Source organism: Podarcis vaucheri (genome assembly GCF_965113315.1).
Source record: "Podarcis vaucheri genome assembly, chromosome: 16".
Classification (NCBI taxonomy): Eukaryota; Metazoa; Chordata; class Lepidosauria; order Squamata; family Lacertidae; genus Podarcis; species Podarcis vaucheri.
The window spans coordinates 23426702-23441624 of NC_138754.1; the positions used below are offsets into that span (position 1 = coordinate 23426702).

General features: G+C 46.0%; 2 protein-coding genes across 21 annotated transcripts in view; one reads left to right on the forward strand and one right to left on the reverse strand.

Annotated features, from left to right (window-relative positions):
• CASTOR1 (cytosolic arginine sensor for mTORC1 subunit 1) overlaps nucleotides 1-3678 on the forward strand; it is a 29174-nt gene extending 25496 nt beyond the window's left edge. Inside the window, exon 9 of the mRNA XM_082203399.1 lies at nucleotides 52-3678. Within this exon, the coding sequence (XP_082059525.1) occupies nucleotides 52-117 (66 nt within the window). The 3' untranslated portion in view covers nucleotides 118-3678. The remainder of the gene's footprint in view (nucleotides 1-51) is intronic.
• HORMAD2 (HORMA domain containing 2) overlaps nucleotides 1-14923 on the reverse strand; it is a 236046-nt gene that overhangs the window by 31129 nt on the left and 189994 nt on the right. The gene's annotated exons all lie outside the window — the stretch shown is intronic.

Here is a 14923-nt window from a genome sequence, read left to right on the forward strand (position 1 = left end):
GGAGATGCTATTTGGTCCAGATGGTTTGCTACCCTTCCCCATCTCTTCCAGGTTCCAGAGGATGGCATTGATAACGTCACCCAAGTTCTTCAGACACGGCAGGAGAGTGGGAGATAGCCCCTTGGCTCAGTACGTACACCGATTTCTACTGCACCTGACACCTGGCGTTCCCTGGAGCAAGGCGGAAGCCGCTTGCCCTGAGTGTGAGCTGAGCTGTCCTTTTTTCACAGTGTTTTCTTGGAAACGTGGAGCGACTGGTGCGTCTCCCTCCAGCTGGAGGAGAGCTGTTGTTCCTTTGCTCCCAGGAGGGGAGCCCAAACCTGTGCCTTATCTAGACACTCCCCAGAACCCGGTGAATCAGTTCCGATTGCCTGCGTCAGACTTTAGTATTCTCCAAACCTCGCTCTAGCCTTCCGGCCCTATCGTTCGGTCCTCGGCCTAGCTGTGTATCTGGAGCCAAGGAGGGAAGATTCCTGCTCCTGATGGGCTTCTGGAGAATTTATCTCTCTCCCTCTCTTTTTTGCACATTACCTGAGCTTCTCCAATAGGAAGACAAGCCTGGAACTTTTTGTTGCCATTTTCGTTGTGGTTGCTAATTTGTTGGAATTGCACAGTTTACTTCTTATTGTGATTTTTAAATTTTTTTTTTTGATCCACAGTGCTAAGATTGGGATATAACTGGGGCCATTCCTTGTTGAGGTGGTTGGCAAAAAGCACACGTTCACACCACAAGTTTAAAGCTCTAGAATACCGCTTTAAACAGTCCTGGCTTCCTCCAAAGGATTATGGGAACTGTAGTTCATTGAAGAGTTGTTAGGAAGACCCTCTATTTCTCCTCCCAGAGCTGCATTTCCCAGAGATCGTTGGCGAGAGGGATTGACTGTTGTCACTCTGGGAATTGTAGCTCTGGAAGAAGAATGTGGGGCATGTCTCCTCCAATGACCCTTAACAAACTACAACTCCCATAATTCATTGAGAGAAGCTAGGATTGTTTAAAGGGGCACCACAGGGCTTTAACTGTGAATGGTGGGACTGTGGCCTAAGTGATTGATCATCATCAGGTTTTTTTAAACTTTAACCTTCCGCCAAGTTCCCATTTGTAGGTTGCTTGCCCAGTGGCTGTTCTAAGAACCACTGATGCACGTCCTGCACCCTCTTTGCTTTCTGCTGGGACAGTGCCCCCCATTTTAACAGTATTAAGGCGACGCTCATTCCTCCAGATGTTGCCTCCAGATGTTGCCAGGTTGGCTGAAGCTGATGGGAACTGGCATCTGTCAGCATCTGCTGCGCCCCCCATTCATTAATGGACAGGATACCTCGTCAGATCTTTGAGCTGGAGGAGGGTGAGGAGAAGGACTTGAGCAAACCCCCCCCCCCCAATTCCTCTATTACATGTGGCCTTAAAACCCGAGGGTGCCTTATTGTGCTTTATCATGAAGCATTTATATACTTTTTACAAAATAATGATGTATGAAGTTAGTCACATTCTTCTTGCTCCTCCTTCCTTTGGGCTACGGGCGAAGGGGCTCATGCTGGCGGTACCCTGAGAAATTTATCACCCTCCACCATGTGTTTGATTTCATTTTATTTTGGGGAGGAGGGGACAAGACAGACAGAGGAGCAGCTGGGCCAGCAGCCCAGTCAAAGGGGCACCCAGTGCCAGGACCAGAAGAAGGTGGGGTAAGCTGGAAAGTGGGTTGGTGGTGGTGGTGGGGATCCTATTTTTGGTTGCCCCACCCCCCCTACAGAAGCTGCTCCGAACAAGTTAAAACTGGTGCCCATAGCTCTCTCCAGCTTATTCTGACGTGTATGCAGATCCAGCTTGGAGAGCGTGATTTGGGTTTGGGGTATTGTTTGTTTTGAAAACAACCAACGCCAAACCAGCTGAAGAATTCCATGATGGAGAAGGGGGTAGTTGAGATCATGCAGACCTTTGGAGCTGTTTCAGATGGCAGGTGCTTTGTAAGGAGGGTAGTGCCAAACCTGAGTTGCTGGGGTTAATCTCAAGGAAAAGGGCACCCTCATTCTGTTCTTGTTTGAGGTGAGAGCCCTTTTGTTTCCCCAAAGAGAGCCAGCCAGGTGAAAGACATTGAGGGTCCTTGCCTGATGAAATGAACCCGCTAGGGAACCAGAGCGAGCTGAAGAATGCTGCCTCCCTTTCTGCTTTGGGGGTGGTTTTTTTTTTGGGGGGGGTGTTGTTGTGCTGGGCCTCGGGCAATCAGAAGTGCTTAGATGTGAGCCTTTGGCAAGTTCTCGACCTTTCCTGGGTGCTAACTTTTTGAATCAGCTTTGAATGTAGTTTTCCTGGTTGTGATGGATCAGCTTTGCATCACTGGAACTTTTTCATTTGCAAGCTAGCCTAAAGGGAACCTATTCTGTTTGTGTTTCTCTTTAATATATATAAATATAAATAAAGCAGGTTGCCAGTACAGTCGAACCTCTACTTACCACTGCCTCTTCTTACGGTTGTTCCATGTCGTGACCGCGTCAAACCCGGAAGTAACCGGCGGGTTTGCCGCCATTCGCGCATGCGCAGCGATCGCCGTTCACACATGCGCAGAAGCGGGCGATCACCGCCTGCTCCTGTGCACAACGGGGCCTCTCCCAGCGACCCGTTTTGACCTCCAGATGGACCTCCAGAATGGATTATGGTCGCAAATAGAGGTTCTACTGTATCTGGGCCTGCTAACCAAGTGAAGTGCAACCCCTTTAATTTGGGTAAGGTCCCACAGCTACGTCTGGTTTCAGGCTTATTTCAGGAAGAGCTTTAGGAAAAGGTGTGGCTGTCTGTCATTTGCACAACTGGGTTTCTACGGTTGCCAATTAGCTAGAGCTGACTGGGCATTCTTAGTCTCTGCCCAAGAGCTGCACAATGTGTTTCCTTTATGCTTTCCCCCTTTGTGTCCACCTTTTTGCTCATCCCTAGTCCTCTCACCTGGTGCACAGGTGAAGGGGAAGTAGCACAGCTGCCAGGTGATACTGTCTGTGCTTTCTCTAGGCCATGGCGAAGGGCTAGGTCTCAGCAGGCAGCCACAAAGGAGTGGGGGGAGCTGGGTAAGTCTAAGAGGGTAGGTTTGATCAGGGCTGGAGTCCTTGCCCTCTGGGTGGGCTGGCCCAAGCCCTGTGTGCCTGCCCTCCAAAGGGATGGTGTTGCCCTCATTTCTCTCCACACCACAGAGCCTGAAATCGACCCTCCCAGTCCTGGATTCCTTTTGTGCCAGTTTATATAGAGAATGAAGCTTTTTGCAGACACTAAACCCGGCCTGAGAACTCCTACGCAGCCACCCAGCACCGTTGGAAGACCTCTGGCAGAACGCAAGGGAACAGAGACCAGTGATGGCATCCTTGAAATTTTTTTTCCAGTATTTTAATACAGGGCTGAGAATAGGTGTGCTCAGATAAGGAGATCGCCTCCTATGTAGATCTCAAGAAAGCGAAGGGCTCTCATAGGGGGGTAACTCACAGCTACTGACATTCCTCATTTTGGCTGCTAGTTCCGGATTCCTGGCTCAGTTCTAAGACGAATTACCCGGCGAAACTTCTTTTCAACACTACACCAATGAAAGCCAGTTTGCGTGCCGTGAGAATGCAAAGTCCTTTACATTATTTGTGTGTGTTTGTGCGTGTGCGCATAGTTTTACATTTTGTCAATAAAGGTCATTTATTTCTTGCAAATAATGCTTGTGGCAGGTGATTTTGTCTAATCAAGGCTGGAGTAACCATTAAGCAAAATAAGCACATGGTTAGGGCATCAAGGGAAGCGGGCGGCGGGGTGGGGGCACCACAGAAATTTTCCCCTGCTGGATTTTTAACATTAACAGTCACAAATGGCTCTGCCGAGTGTTCAGCTACACCCAAGGCTATAGGTAAAAAGGTAAAGGACCCCTTGATGGTTAAGTCTAGTCAAAGGTGACTGTGGGGTTGCGACGCTCATCTTGCTTTCAGGCCGAGGGAGCTGGCGTTTGTCCACAGACAGCTTTCCGGGTCATGTGGCCGGCAGGACTAAACCACTTCTGGCGCAACATAACACCATGACGGAAGCCAGAGCGCACGGAAATGTTTATCTTCCCGCTACAGTGGTACCTGTTTATTTACTTGCACTGGTGTGCTTTCAAACTGCTAGATTGGCAGAGCTGGGACAGAGCAACGGGAGCTCACCCCCATTGCACGGGATTCGAACTGCTGATCAGAAGGTCAGCAAGCCCAAGAGGCTCTGTGGTTTTGACTACAGCACCACCCGTGTCCCTCTGAGTGTTATCAGCTGAGTGTTTGGCTATGTTCTGCCTCCAGATGTGGATGTAGTAATTACCGTCTACTGCAATTATTAAGTTTGCAGATGACACAACCATAATGGGTTTAATAACAGGTGGAGATGAATCAGCATATAGAAGGGAGGTCCAAAAAATATCTACATGGTGCCTAGGGAACAACTTGCACCTTAATATCAGCAAGACAAAGGAGATGGTGTTGGACTTTCGGAGGAAGAGAGAACTAGCCCCACTACATCGGGGAGGGCTGTGTGGAGAGAATCTCTTCCTTCAAATTCCTAGGAGTTGATCTCAGTGCTGACCTTACTTGGAAAATCAATGCAACCCAGGTGGTTAAGAAAGCCCAACAGAGACTCCATCTCCTCAGAGTATTGCGGAAGAACAGTGTCAATCAACATCTGATGATCTCCTTCTACCGGTCAACAATAGAAAGTGTCCTTTCATACTGCATCACGGTGTGGTACTCTGGTTTGACATCATCTGATAGGAAGTGCCTACAGAGGGTAGTGAATACACAACAAGATATTATGGGCTGTCCCATGAATCCACTGGATGAAATAGCGGAAGAACGTTGCCTCAGGAGAGTGAGGAAAATTCTCAGGTCACGCCCTGGCAAGCACTTTCTTATCTCCTGCCCTCAGGCAGAAGATATAGAAGCATGATTAGTCGCACCAACAGGGTAAAGAACAGCTTCTATCCGTGGGCTGTTAGGCTGCTGAATGAAAAGATAACAACAGGGCAACTGACTTTCAGGTTTGGTGGGTGTGCGTCAGTAAATGAGGGGAATTAAGACTAAGAGAGCTTAGTGGGGTTTTTTCATGTAATCTCACTGTATACAAGTTGTACAAGTGACAATAAGGTATTTCAGTTTCAATTCTGAATGCCATTTGCTGGAAACCGCAGGACGCGAGAGCGATGTTGTGCTCGGATCCTGCCTGCCAGTTTCCACAGGCATCTGGTTGGCCGCAGTGAGGACAGGATGCTAGACTAGATGGGCCAGGGGCCTGATCCAGCACAGACTGTTCTATAGATTATCACAGCCATTCCATGTGGGATTTATCATAGTAAAAGGTCGGGATGACAGCCACCAATGACAGCCTTGGAAAACAGAAGCCTGAAAATTGAGGCGCCAGTCCTGTTAAGCAGCTACCGGCAAGGAAGACGGGTGATGAAAAACTGGGCATTAAAAGAACAGCAACACCCGGATTTGACTTTCCTGTCAGCAGAGGAATTTCTTTTACAGCTTTTCTTGAAGGACGGCTTCTCCCTGGCAGGGAACAGGGCCTGTGGGAGCTCTGTAGGAGCTGTTTATGTGGTAACGCTGTCGAGACACGGGCAATAAATTTTACATTCACAGCCCAGAATGTAAATCTATCCGCAGGATGGAAGAGCCAACTGAAAAATCGACATGACACGTAAAAGACACGAGCCAAAACATTGATACTTCTTTGCTTCCCCCTGAAGAAAGAGGATGGTATTTCCCAGAATATTCTCTGGAAATAATAATAATAATAATCAGAGTTAGAAGGGATCACAAGGATAATCTAATCCAACACACTACAGTGCAGGGATATTTTGCCCAACTTTTCACAGTCTGAATTTGGGGGGGAAAGTGAGGCTTATATTCAGGCCAATATGGTAATAACGCAACAGAATCCAAAACAGTCAATAATAAATTTATTTATTTATTTATTATTATTATTATTATTATTATTATTATTATTATAATATTTCTACCCCGCCCATCTGGCTAAGTTTCCCCGGCCACTCTGGGAGGCTCCCAATCGAATATTAAAAACAATACAGCATTAAATATTAAAAACTTCCCTGAACAGGGAATCACACAAATCAAAATACAGTTGAAACAATTTGGTTTATAATTAATTCAGCAAAATGGATGGAGTTGATCTGATGATTCCAGCTTTTCAAGGTCTTATAGTCATTTACCCCTCTGGCCCTGTCGCCTCTCCTTGCCTCTTGGTGCCCCTACTGCATTAGATGCTTTTAAAGAGCCGGGTCCCAAACCTCATCCCTGCTTTCTCTTCATCTCATAATTTATTTCATAAACTGCATGATTGTAAAACCACCACCTCAAAGCATTTTTGGTAGACTCATTTCCTCAGAAGCTGCCGTATCATTTCCCCTGCCTTTGGAGAATATTTTCTAAAATTATGCACCTGGTTTTGCTGCTTGAAAATAGGGGGGAGAAGTTTGAGAGGCTTTGGGGTTGTTGTTTTTCCTTCTGCTTCCAGAGTTAAAATAGTTGGCTAATGTGAAAATGACAGGGTTGGTCAACAGAGGGAGCCAGACTCTTGCTTTTTGAGGGAATTGGGCTGTTTCTCCTTTTTATGCACTGGGGAAAACACAGCTAATGTTAAGTCCAATCAGGGAGAACTGTGGGTTATGAATGAATGATGGATGAATGAATGAATGAATGAATGAATGTTGCTTTGATAGTTTTCCAGTAGAACAGTCTCCCACAAGAAATGGTGGACTCCTTCCGTGGAGGTTTTCAAACAGAGGTTGGAGAGCCAGATAGGATTGCCATATCTTGAAGAGCGGAAAAGAGGACAGCCTGAGCTGCTGCCAGCCTGTGCCAGGAAAGAGGTGTGTGGGGTTGCTGCTGCCATGCTTGCATGCCTTTTCCCCCAGCTCAGGCTGGCAGCAGCCATGGCATGCAGAGCAGCCCACACCCGAGCCCAAGTCAAAAAACACATCCCTCCCTCCATCCATCCCCCCCAAAATCCCAGACATTTCCTTTAAAATGTAAAACTCCCACCAGAGGGGCATGCTGGTCCCCACAAAAGAGGACATATCTTTTGCTCTTTGGGCAACAACAAGTTGGGATTTGGGCTGCTGTTATTTTGATGTGTAAAAGATATTTTTGGGGGTATTAATTTTCTCGTTGATTTATGAGTTCCATTTTTCAGTCACTTTCCATGAGGCATCAGGAAGCAATTTACAATATCATTACTTATATAAAACAGAAATATACATACTTAAAACAATTGCACTGGAATTACCGTATGTTTAGCTGTCTTAAGGGTTTCATTATTTGTGTGTTTGCTGCCCTGGGCTCCTTTGGAGGTAGGGTGGGATATAAACTTGATTAACAAAATAAAACAAAATATTAAATAATAATGTAATATAATAACTCATAAATGTAAAAACCCATTCCTAAAATCCAAGTCAAACACCAACCGAGATAAAAGATTATGGAAGGCTTCTCGAAAGAGGAATGACTTTTTAAAAATATTTATGTGCATTAGATTTTAATTGGGATGTTTAATTTGATTTTAATGTTAGGCACCTTTCACAGTTTTCTCATACTGTGAAAGGCAGGGTAGGAATGCATTCGTACGAAACTAACATGAGATAACTTTCCACCAGAGGCTAGACTGGTATCTATTACGCCTCTGTAGAACAGTTCCTGGTAACTGCAGGAGGGTGGGAGACGGCTGCTGAGTTCAGGTTCTGCTCCTGGGCTCCCCAGGAAGAGGCATTTGGTTGGCCACTATGTGAACGGGAATGTCAGGAGATGGGGCCCTTGATGCAGAAAGTCTCTGAAATCTAGTCGGATGACTAATTCAGGGACGTGAACAGACCTGCCCCTTGCTGATTAAAAAGAGCAGGCCTTTTTTGTGCTTTCCCTTCTAACGAAACAGGAGACTTAAGTAAAACTACACAAATCTGCAACGTTCCAGCAAGGACGGATGTCCTTAGCAGATGATTCCCTGGGCCAGTGGAGGAGCAGGCGAATGACGTCACTTGGCGTGTTATTAGGCTGGCCGTCACTCGTACGATGCTTCCAACGGCCCTTGCCCTGAGGTCCTCGCTCGACTCTGCCCTCCATGACTGGAAAGTGACAGGATGTGACTGCACATTGGGATAATCCCTGGTAACCTGGAAGGAGGCTCCACCCGGAGCTACCAGATCTCAGATGCTGCTCCACATCACTGCCTCCGCTGTATGGCCGTGAATCATGCAGGAATTCCTCAGGTCCCTGCAGGCTGAAGTCACGTGGCACATTATCCCTTCGGATGCCATTCCACTCATGCAATGGATATGTCCATGCAGGGTGCATTTTGAACAAAAGGGACGCGAGGCAGTGCATGACCACACTCCTCAGCAAGCTCTTCTGTATTCTGGGAATCAGCTCCTGCAAGGGGGACCTGCTGCAACAAAGTATTGCACCGTATGCCCTCACCTCCGCAAGATACAGCCTTATTTTTTTAAACTGGGTTTCATTTTTTTTTTAAATGAATGTGGTAGTTTGCATTGTTTTCGGTTTCTGTTCTAATATTTAGAATCCTCCCTCCCCACCCTTCAAAATTAGGAAATATTCCAGGAAAAATAAATATGCTTTATCCGAGTACAAAGAGCAATCCCAAAGCCATCTTGACTCTCTTAATGACCCCAGATATTTCCTCTGCAGTAGAAGTATCTCGGAAAAAACCTTTCCCAATAGTTCCTTTTCGCTTTCAGATCCTTCAAATGCTGTCAAAAGAGCATATTTTGTGTTTGAATAGGGGAGGTCTGCTGTGACAATGGTTTCAGAAATTAGGGTATTTGCCATTTCAAAAGACAGCCCAGATCGTCAGGATAATGCAACCAGCAAGCATTATATTGACAAACAGGAGACAAGCCACACTCTCAAATTTCTGTTCTTTCTGTGATGCTCATGTGATGCTTTTGGGTGGTCTTTGGTTAAGGGGTCGGGCAATTTCTAAAGCCTTTAAAAGCTGTTACACACCTTTGTTTAGGGTCCTCACCTCCTTGCAGAGTGAGCAGGGCGGGTGCGGGGGACCTCTGTTGCAAAAGAAAAAATAAATATATTCCTTGCTTTTCTTCTACTGCTTTCTGTCTTCATCCATTCTTCTCTGACAGATAATTGTCTGGGAGTGGGGGGACTTGAGTCCATTCACGAGCTGGGCTGTAAAAGACAACACAGACATTTCACACACTGAGTCAGACAACTGGTCCACCTAGCTCAGGGGTCAGCAACCTGTGGCCCCCGAGAGCCGTTTAACTGGCCCCTGAGCCGCCCCCGAACAGAGCCGCTTACTCGGCGAGTCCCCGCATGCTGTGCTAAACTGATGATGGACTTTTTGGAGCTTTCCGACCTGACTGGAAGAGTCCGCGACCAGAAGGAGGAAGAGTACCAGAAGGAATGGATGAAATTCAAAGACTATTTAGTTAAATATGCTAAGAAAGCTTAATTGGGGAAACTTGCAAATACCAGATAGGCTTAGGATTTAAATATGTGATGTTAGAGAATAATATGTTTAAAGTTAAAATGAAAAGAAAGAATGATGTTAAGTGATTAAGTTACTTGGATGAGAAATTTGGTTTTGTAAAACTGTTAAAATGATATACACTGAAACTCAGCCACGGGGATTCAAGGAAGCCACTTAACAATTTTACTAAGATTGGATTAAGTACAGTTAAGATTTATGCTTGTTTGTTTGTTTAAAAATTCTGGAAAATCAATTTAAAAAAATTGGGAAAAAATAAAAATAAACCAGCGTGGCGACGGAAATCGCGCCTGCACATGCCCAGACACTGGAAATTGTGCATGTGCGCGATCTGGCCCATGCAGAGATCTCTGCGGGACTTGACCAGCCCAGGCAGGTAAAACTTTGCCGATCCCTCACCTAGTTCAGGCAGCAGCAATCCAGAGTTTGGGATGGGTGGGGTGGCAGGTTAATCTCCCAGCCCCCTAGGCCATCTCCTCCCCTCTCCTCCAGCCATACTGAACATGGCTGGGGTCATGCAGAAGACCATGGCATTCACGTGGCAATGTTTCCACCTTGGCAAGCAGTTTTCTAACTGCCCAGCACCGCCGGGGATTTGCTTGGGCAGGGCAACTCTTGAGAAGTTCTAGTGAAGCTTGACGCTCCCTCCCTTGCAATGCCCTCCTGCTCTTTCCCGAATCATGAGGCCACAGTGACGTCTATTGAAGAGCAAGTAAGATTAAGAAACCACAGACCGTGATAGTCTACAGCCAACCACAGAGGCTATTTTTAAACCGAGTTCTGTGTAAAGTGTTTCCTCTTATCCTTTTCCAGCGAATTTAAGGGGCAAAGCCAAGGGCCTTCCAAGCCGGGAAGAGCCCCCCAGAACTCCCCCCCCCCAGTCATTACTACGCCAGCAGTGGTCTGGGATTCCCCAATGCCCACTCGTCTTTTTTTTTAATCTCGCTTGGGTGAGACAAATAATATTCCTCCTTTCTCACTGTGCCTACATTGCGTCCGGCCAGCTAGAATGACGTGGAAGTTCAGATCTCCTGATCTTTTTTTAAAAAAAGAAATGCATTTCTGTAAAAGCAGTGGCAGGGAAGGGAAGGGAAGGGCTATGGCGCAGGGGCACATTTTATTTACAAGATTTTTTAAACTATCATTTTTGCCGAAGCTTTAAAATGATAAATGAGAAAAATTACAGAAGGAAAAGAAGATGCCAGAAGAAAATCACTATGCAGCATCAGGCCAGACATGGAACATGAACGCAGCCTAAATATTATTGTGGCTTAAGAAACACGCCTGCCTATTTGAAAAAGAAAATGACACGGCAATTACCAATATGATGAACGTGTGATGAATCAAGCAAAAGTGTTAATCTTAATTCCCTTGCTTTCTTATCAGGTGTACACCATATGAACAGAGATGAATAAAATAAGATGAAACGAAAGAGCATGGATGTGTTGTATCTTATTGATTGTATTTTCCTGTAATCCATACTGCAGCATAAACTGGAGGGAACATCCATCCATAGGCTGCCTTATTCAAACCACACTGCATAAAATCTGTCTGGGTTTTTTTAAAAACTAGACCCCCCTAGAGACTTTCAGTTTAAGGGACGTTTTTTCTAACAAGGCTATTTGCCAGATAACTGAGTACCAGTAGCCCAAATTAACTAGATCAAACGTACATTGGTACCTTGGTTCCCGAACAGCTTAGTTGCTGAACAAATCAGATACAGTGGTACCTCAGCTTACAAATGCTTCAGGTTACAGACTCCGCTAACCCAGAAATATTGCTTCAGGTTAAGAACTTTGCTTCAGGATGAGAACAGAAATTGTGCTCTGGTGGCGTGGCAGCAGCAGGAGGCCCCATTAGCTAAAGTGGTGCTTCAGGTTAAGAACAGTTTCAGGTTAAGTACAGACCTCCGGAACTGGGAAGCTGAGATGGGACCAGCAATGCTAAACGCCCAAGTTAAAGCCCTTTGGGCTTCTGTAACATTGATGGTTGTGGGGCCTTAGCTTGCCTACTGAGCTAGATGGACCAGTGGCATGACTTGTTCTGAGGCTGCCTCCTAGGTTCCTTGCACGTCGCATGCTGAGAGCAGATGAGCAGGGCAGCATGAATTCTCATCCCCAGCGAGATATGCAGGATGGACCCTATGACAAAGCATTTCAGAAGCGCACGCAAGCATGCAAGCAGATACGCAAGTAACGGACTAGGAACATTCCTGAGAAGAAGCAGGCTGCTGCTTAGACGCAACCACAATAAGTGATGACGTTGGAGCAGAGGAAGCTGTTGCCAGCCTACCGTAGAGGCCCAAAGGAAATGCTAATAATTATTTCAGATTGACACCGGAGCACATTTCTGAGAGGGAATACAGTCGTACCTTGGTTTTCAAACAGCTTAGTTCTCGAACGTTTTGGCTCCCGAACGCCACAAACCCAGAAGTCACTGTTCCGGTTTACGAACTGTTTTTGGGAGCAGAACGTCCAACAGGGCTTCTGATTGGCTGCAGGAGTTTCCTGCAGCCAATCAGAAGACATGTTTTCGTTTCTGAAAATTTTGGAAGTCGAACGGACTCCTGGAACGGTTTCCAGGGTACAACTCTACAAAAGAATACCCTAGATCCTAGGAAAATGATTAAAGGCGATTGATGGCATCTTACCTGACCTTTTCCACAAGGTCCCAGCAGTATAAAAAATATAACATTAAAATAATAATTATAATGATTAATTGAATTTATTTTTATTACTTTCTTGCCATGGTAAGTCACCTTGACAGAAAACATGCATACATATAGGAGAAAATACATTAAAACTCTCCAGGGAAACATCCCACCAAAACTGCTCTGCCCCCTCAAAATGGAGGGAGGGGCTGAACCCCATCCCAGTGGACATGGGGGGACGGGACATAGAGGCCTCAGCCCCATAGAGTTGGTGTGCCTGCAAGAGGGTCAGTGGGGAAGTAGGTATTTGATATTTGAGAGCTCAATTCATTTGTGGGCTTTAAACAAACCTGAGCACCTAAAATTGGGCTTCAAGGGAGCTGCTTTAGAAATTCTAAAAGGAAAGCTCAGCTATGAAGCTAGAAATGCAGGAAGCTTCTGTGAACTAGGTCAGATGGTTCACCCCAGCCCTGGCACTATCTAACCCAGCAGTGGTTCTCCTTCAGGCAGGTGGGCGGGGGGAAATATTTCCCCCCAATCCTTCTTTTAAGTGTTAGATGCTAAAGGTTGGAGCTGGAATCCTTGGCATGTAAGCTCATTCCTTCTCATTAGCAAGAAGCAGAAGGAGTGTCCCGTCCCCCCACCTGGATGGCAATAGAGGGCAACTGTCAAAAAAGCTGCAGAAATGCAATCTCTGTGTGATAGATAAGCCAGCTATGTCAATATCAGCACTCGAAAGACCCTGCAGTCATTAAACGTGACAAAAATCTAATCACAAAGCATCAAAGGGGGTCGTGGTGACTTGCTTGAGGCATAGTTGGGTGCTCCCAGACTGAGCCTGCTGGAAAAAATGATGATCCCTTGTGGAAAAATAGTCCATCGCCTCATGCTAAGGGACTATGGGTTAAACCACAGAGCCTAGGTCTTGCCGATCAGAAGGTTGGCGGTTCGAATCCCCGCAACGGGGTGAGCTCCCGTTGCTCGGTCCCTGCTCCTGCCAACCTAGCAGTTCGAAAGCACCTCGAAGTGCAAGTAGACAAATAGGTACCGCTCTGGCGGGAAGGTAAACGGCGTTTCCGTGCGCTGCTCTGGTTCACCAGAAGCGGCTTAGCCATGCTGGCCACATGACCCGGAAGCTGTACGCCGGCTCCCTCGGCCAATAAAGCGAGATGAGCGCCACAACCCCAGAGTCAGTCACGACTGGACCTAACGGCCAGGGGTCCCTATTACTATTACCTAAGGGATTGTTGGGAAACAAAACTGCCAATATCATAAGGCCATTATACAAATCTATGGTACATCGTACAAATCTCTGGTGAGTTCTGGCAGCTTCCCCTCAGAAAGGACATTGGAGCTGGAAAATGATGGAGCAAGGAAAAGTTGTAGCATTGGGGACTTTTTTAGTCTAGAAAATGGGTGATTAAAACATGACATGACAGAAGTTTATAAAATTTGTATGCCTGGCATGGAGAAAGTCGGTAGAAACGTTTTTCTCCCTCTCTCAAAACACTGCATGGCCAATGATCAAGGGTGACAGGAGCAGAAATGAGAAAATGTGACAATTCCAGTTTCTTTCAGTTTCTCATTCTCCCCCCCCCCCAGTCTTAAGTTTAGCTCTCCAAATGCCCATAACAGTTTGCAAAGCAATTTCCCCAAATAGAAGAGATTTTTTTGTAGGTTCTTTTCATTAATATATGCATTTTAATGCGCATTCTGTCCAACTGTATGCATTTTTTGTACACATGACTTGGCTGGAGAGCTAACTGCGTAGCAAAATTTGGAGAGGTTGTAATATTTCGAAGTTGGCTGTGTTTCAGTTTGCAACAGTGTTCTGCACATTTGAAGGGTTCACCTTCGAGGCGGGAGTTGTACTCCAGAACATCTGAAAGGCACTAGGTTGGAGAAGTCTGATCTACAAAAGACAAGACACAAAAGGAAAATGGGTTGGGAGGGAGGAGGAAATGAGCAAGCTCAGGTACAAAATCATAGCTGCAAGGTCTTCTAATGAGCACCTGGGGAGGAAAAGGTCAGGAGAGGAGGGGAGTTAAATGCTGTTGTTCCCTCCATTGTGACAATGTAGTGGCTTTCCATCCCATATATGCCAAGCCAGCAAAACGATGCCCCGATAGATAAAGGAGCTGTTTGCCATTGTGGCAGGGTTGTCAGAAATTTCATCAGTATATAGACGGCTGCCTAGTCAGAATGGAAACAGACCACAAACCGCCGGGGAGTCTTTTCGTTGCTTCTCTCACCTCAGCTTTACCAAGGCTCCCAGTGTGAGATTCTGAAACTGCACAGAACCAGTCCATGAGTCAAAACAACTGTTTGGAAAAGAGATCCCGCCAGCAAATTTGCTGTCTTGCAGTTTTTAAGAAACTGGACCAGTGGAGGAGGAACACCTACCTGCTTCCGCCACCAGGCTGGTGGAAATGTCAAAGTAGACAGTAGCGCTGCACTCATTTTCCCACTGCACAGGAAGGAAAGCTCATGCAGAGGCGATGGAGGAGGACTCCAGATGATCTGAAGGCAGCCCTGTTTAGGGAAGCTTTTAATGTTTGATGCCTTACTGTATTTTAATATTTTGTTGGAAGCCGCCCAGAGTGGCTGGGGAAGCCCAGCCAGATGGGCAGGGTATAAATAATTTATTATTATTATTATTATTACTATTATTATTATTATTATTATTAAGCATCCATCCTCATTTGTTTGCAGGGAGATTGGATGAAGTTAGCTATTTAATTTGCATTCAC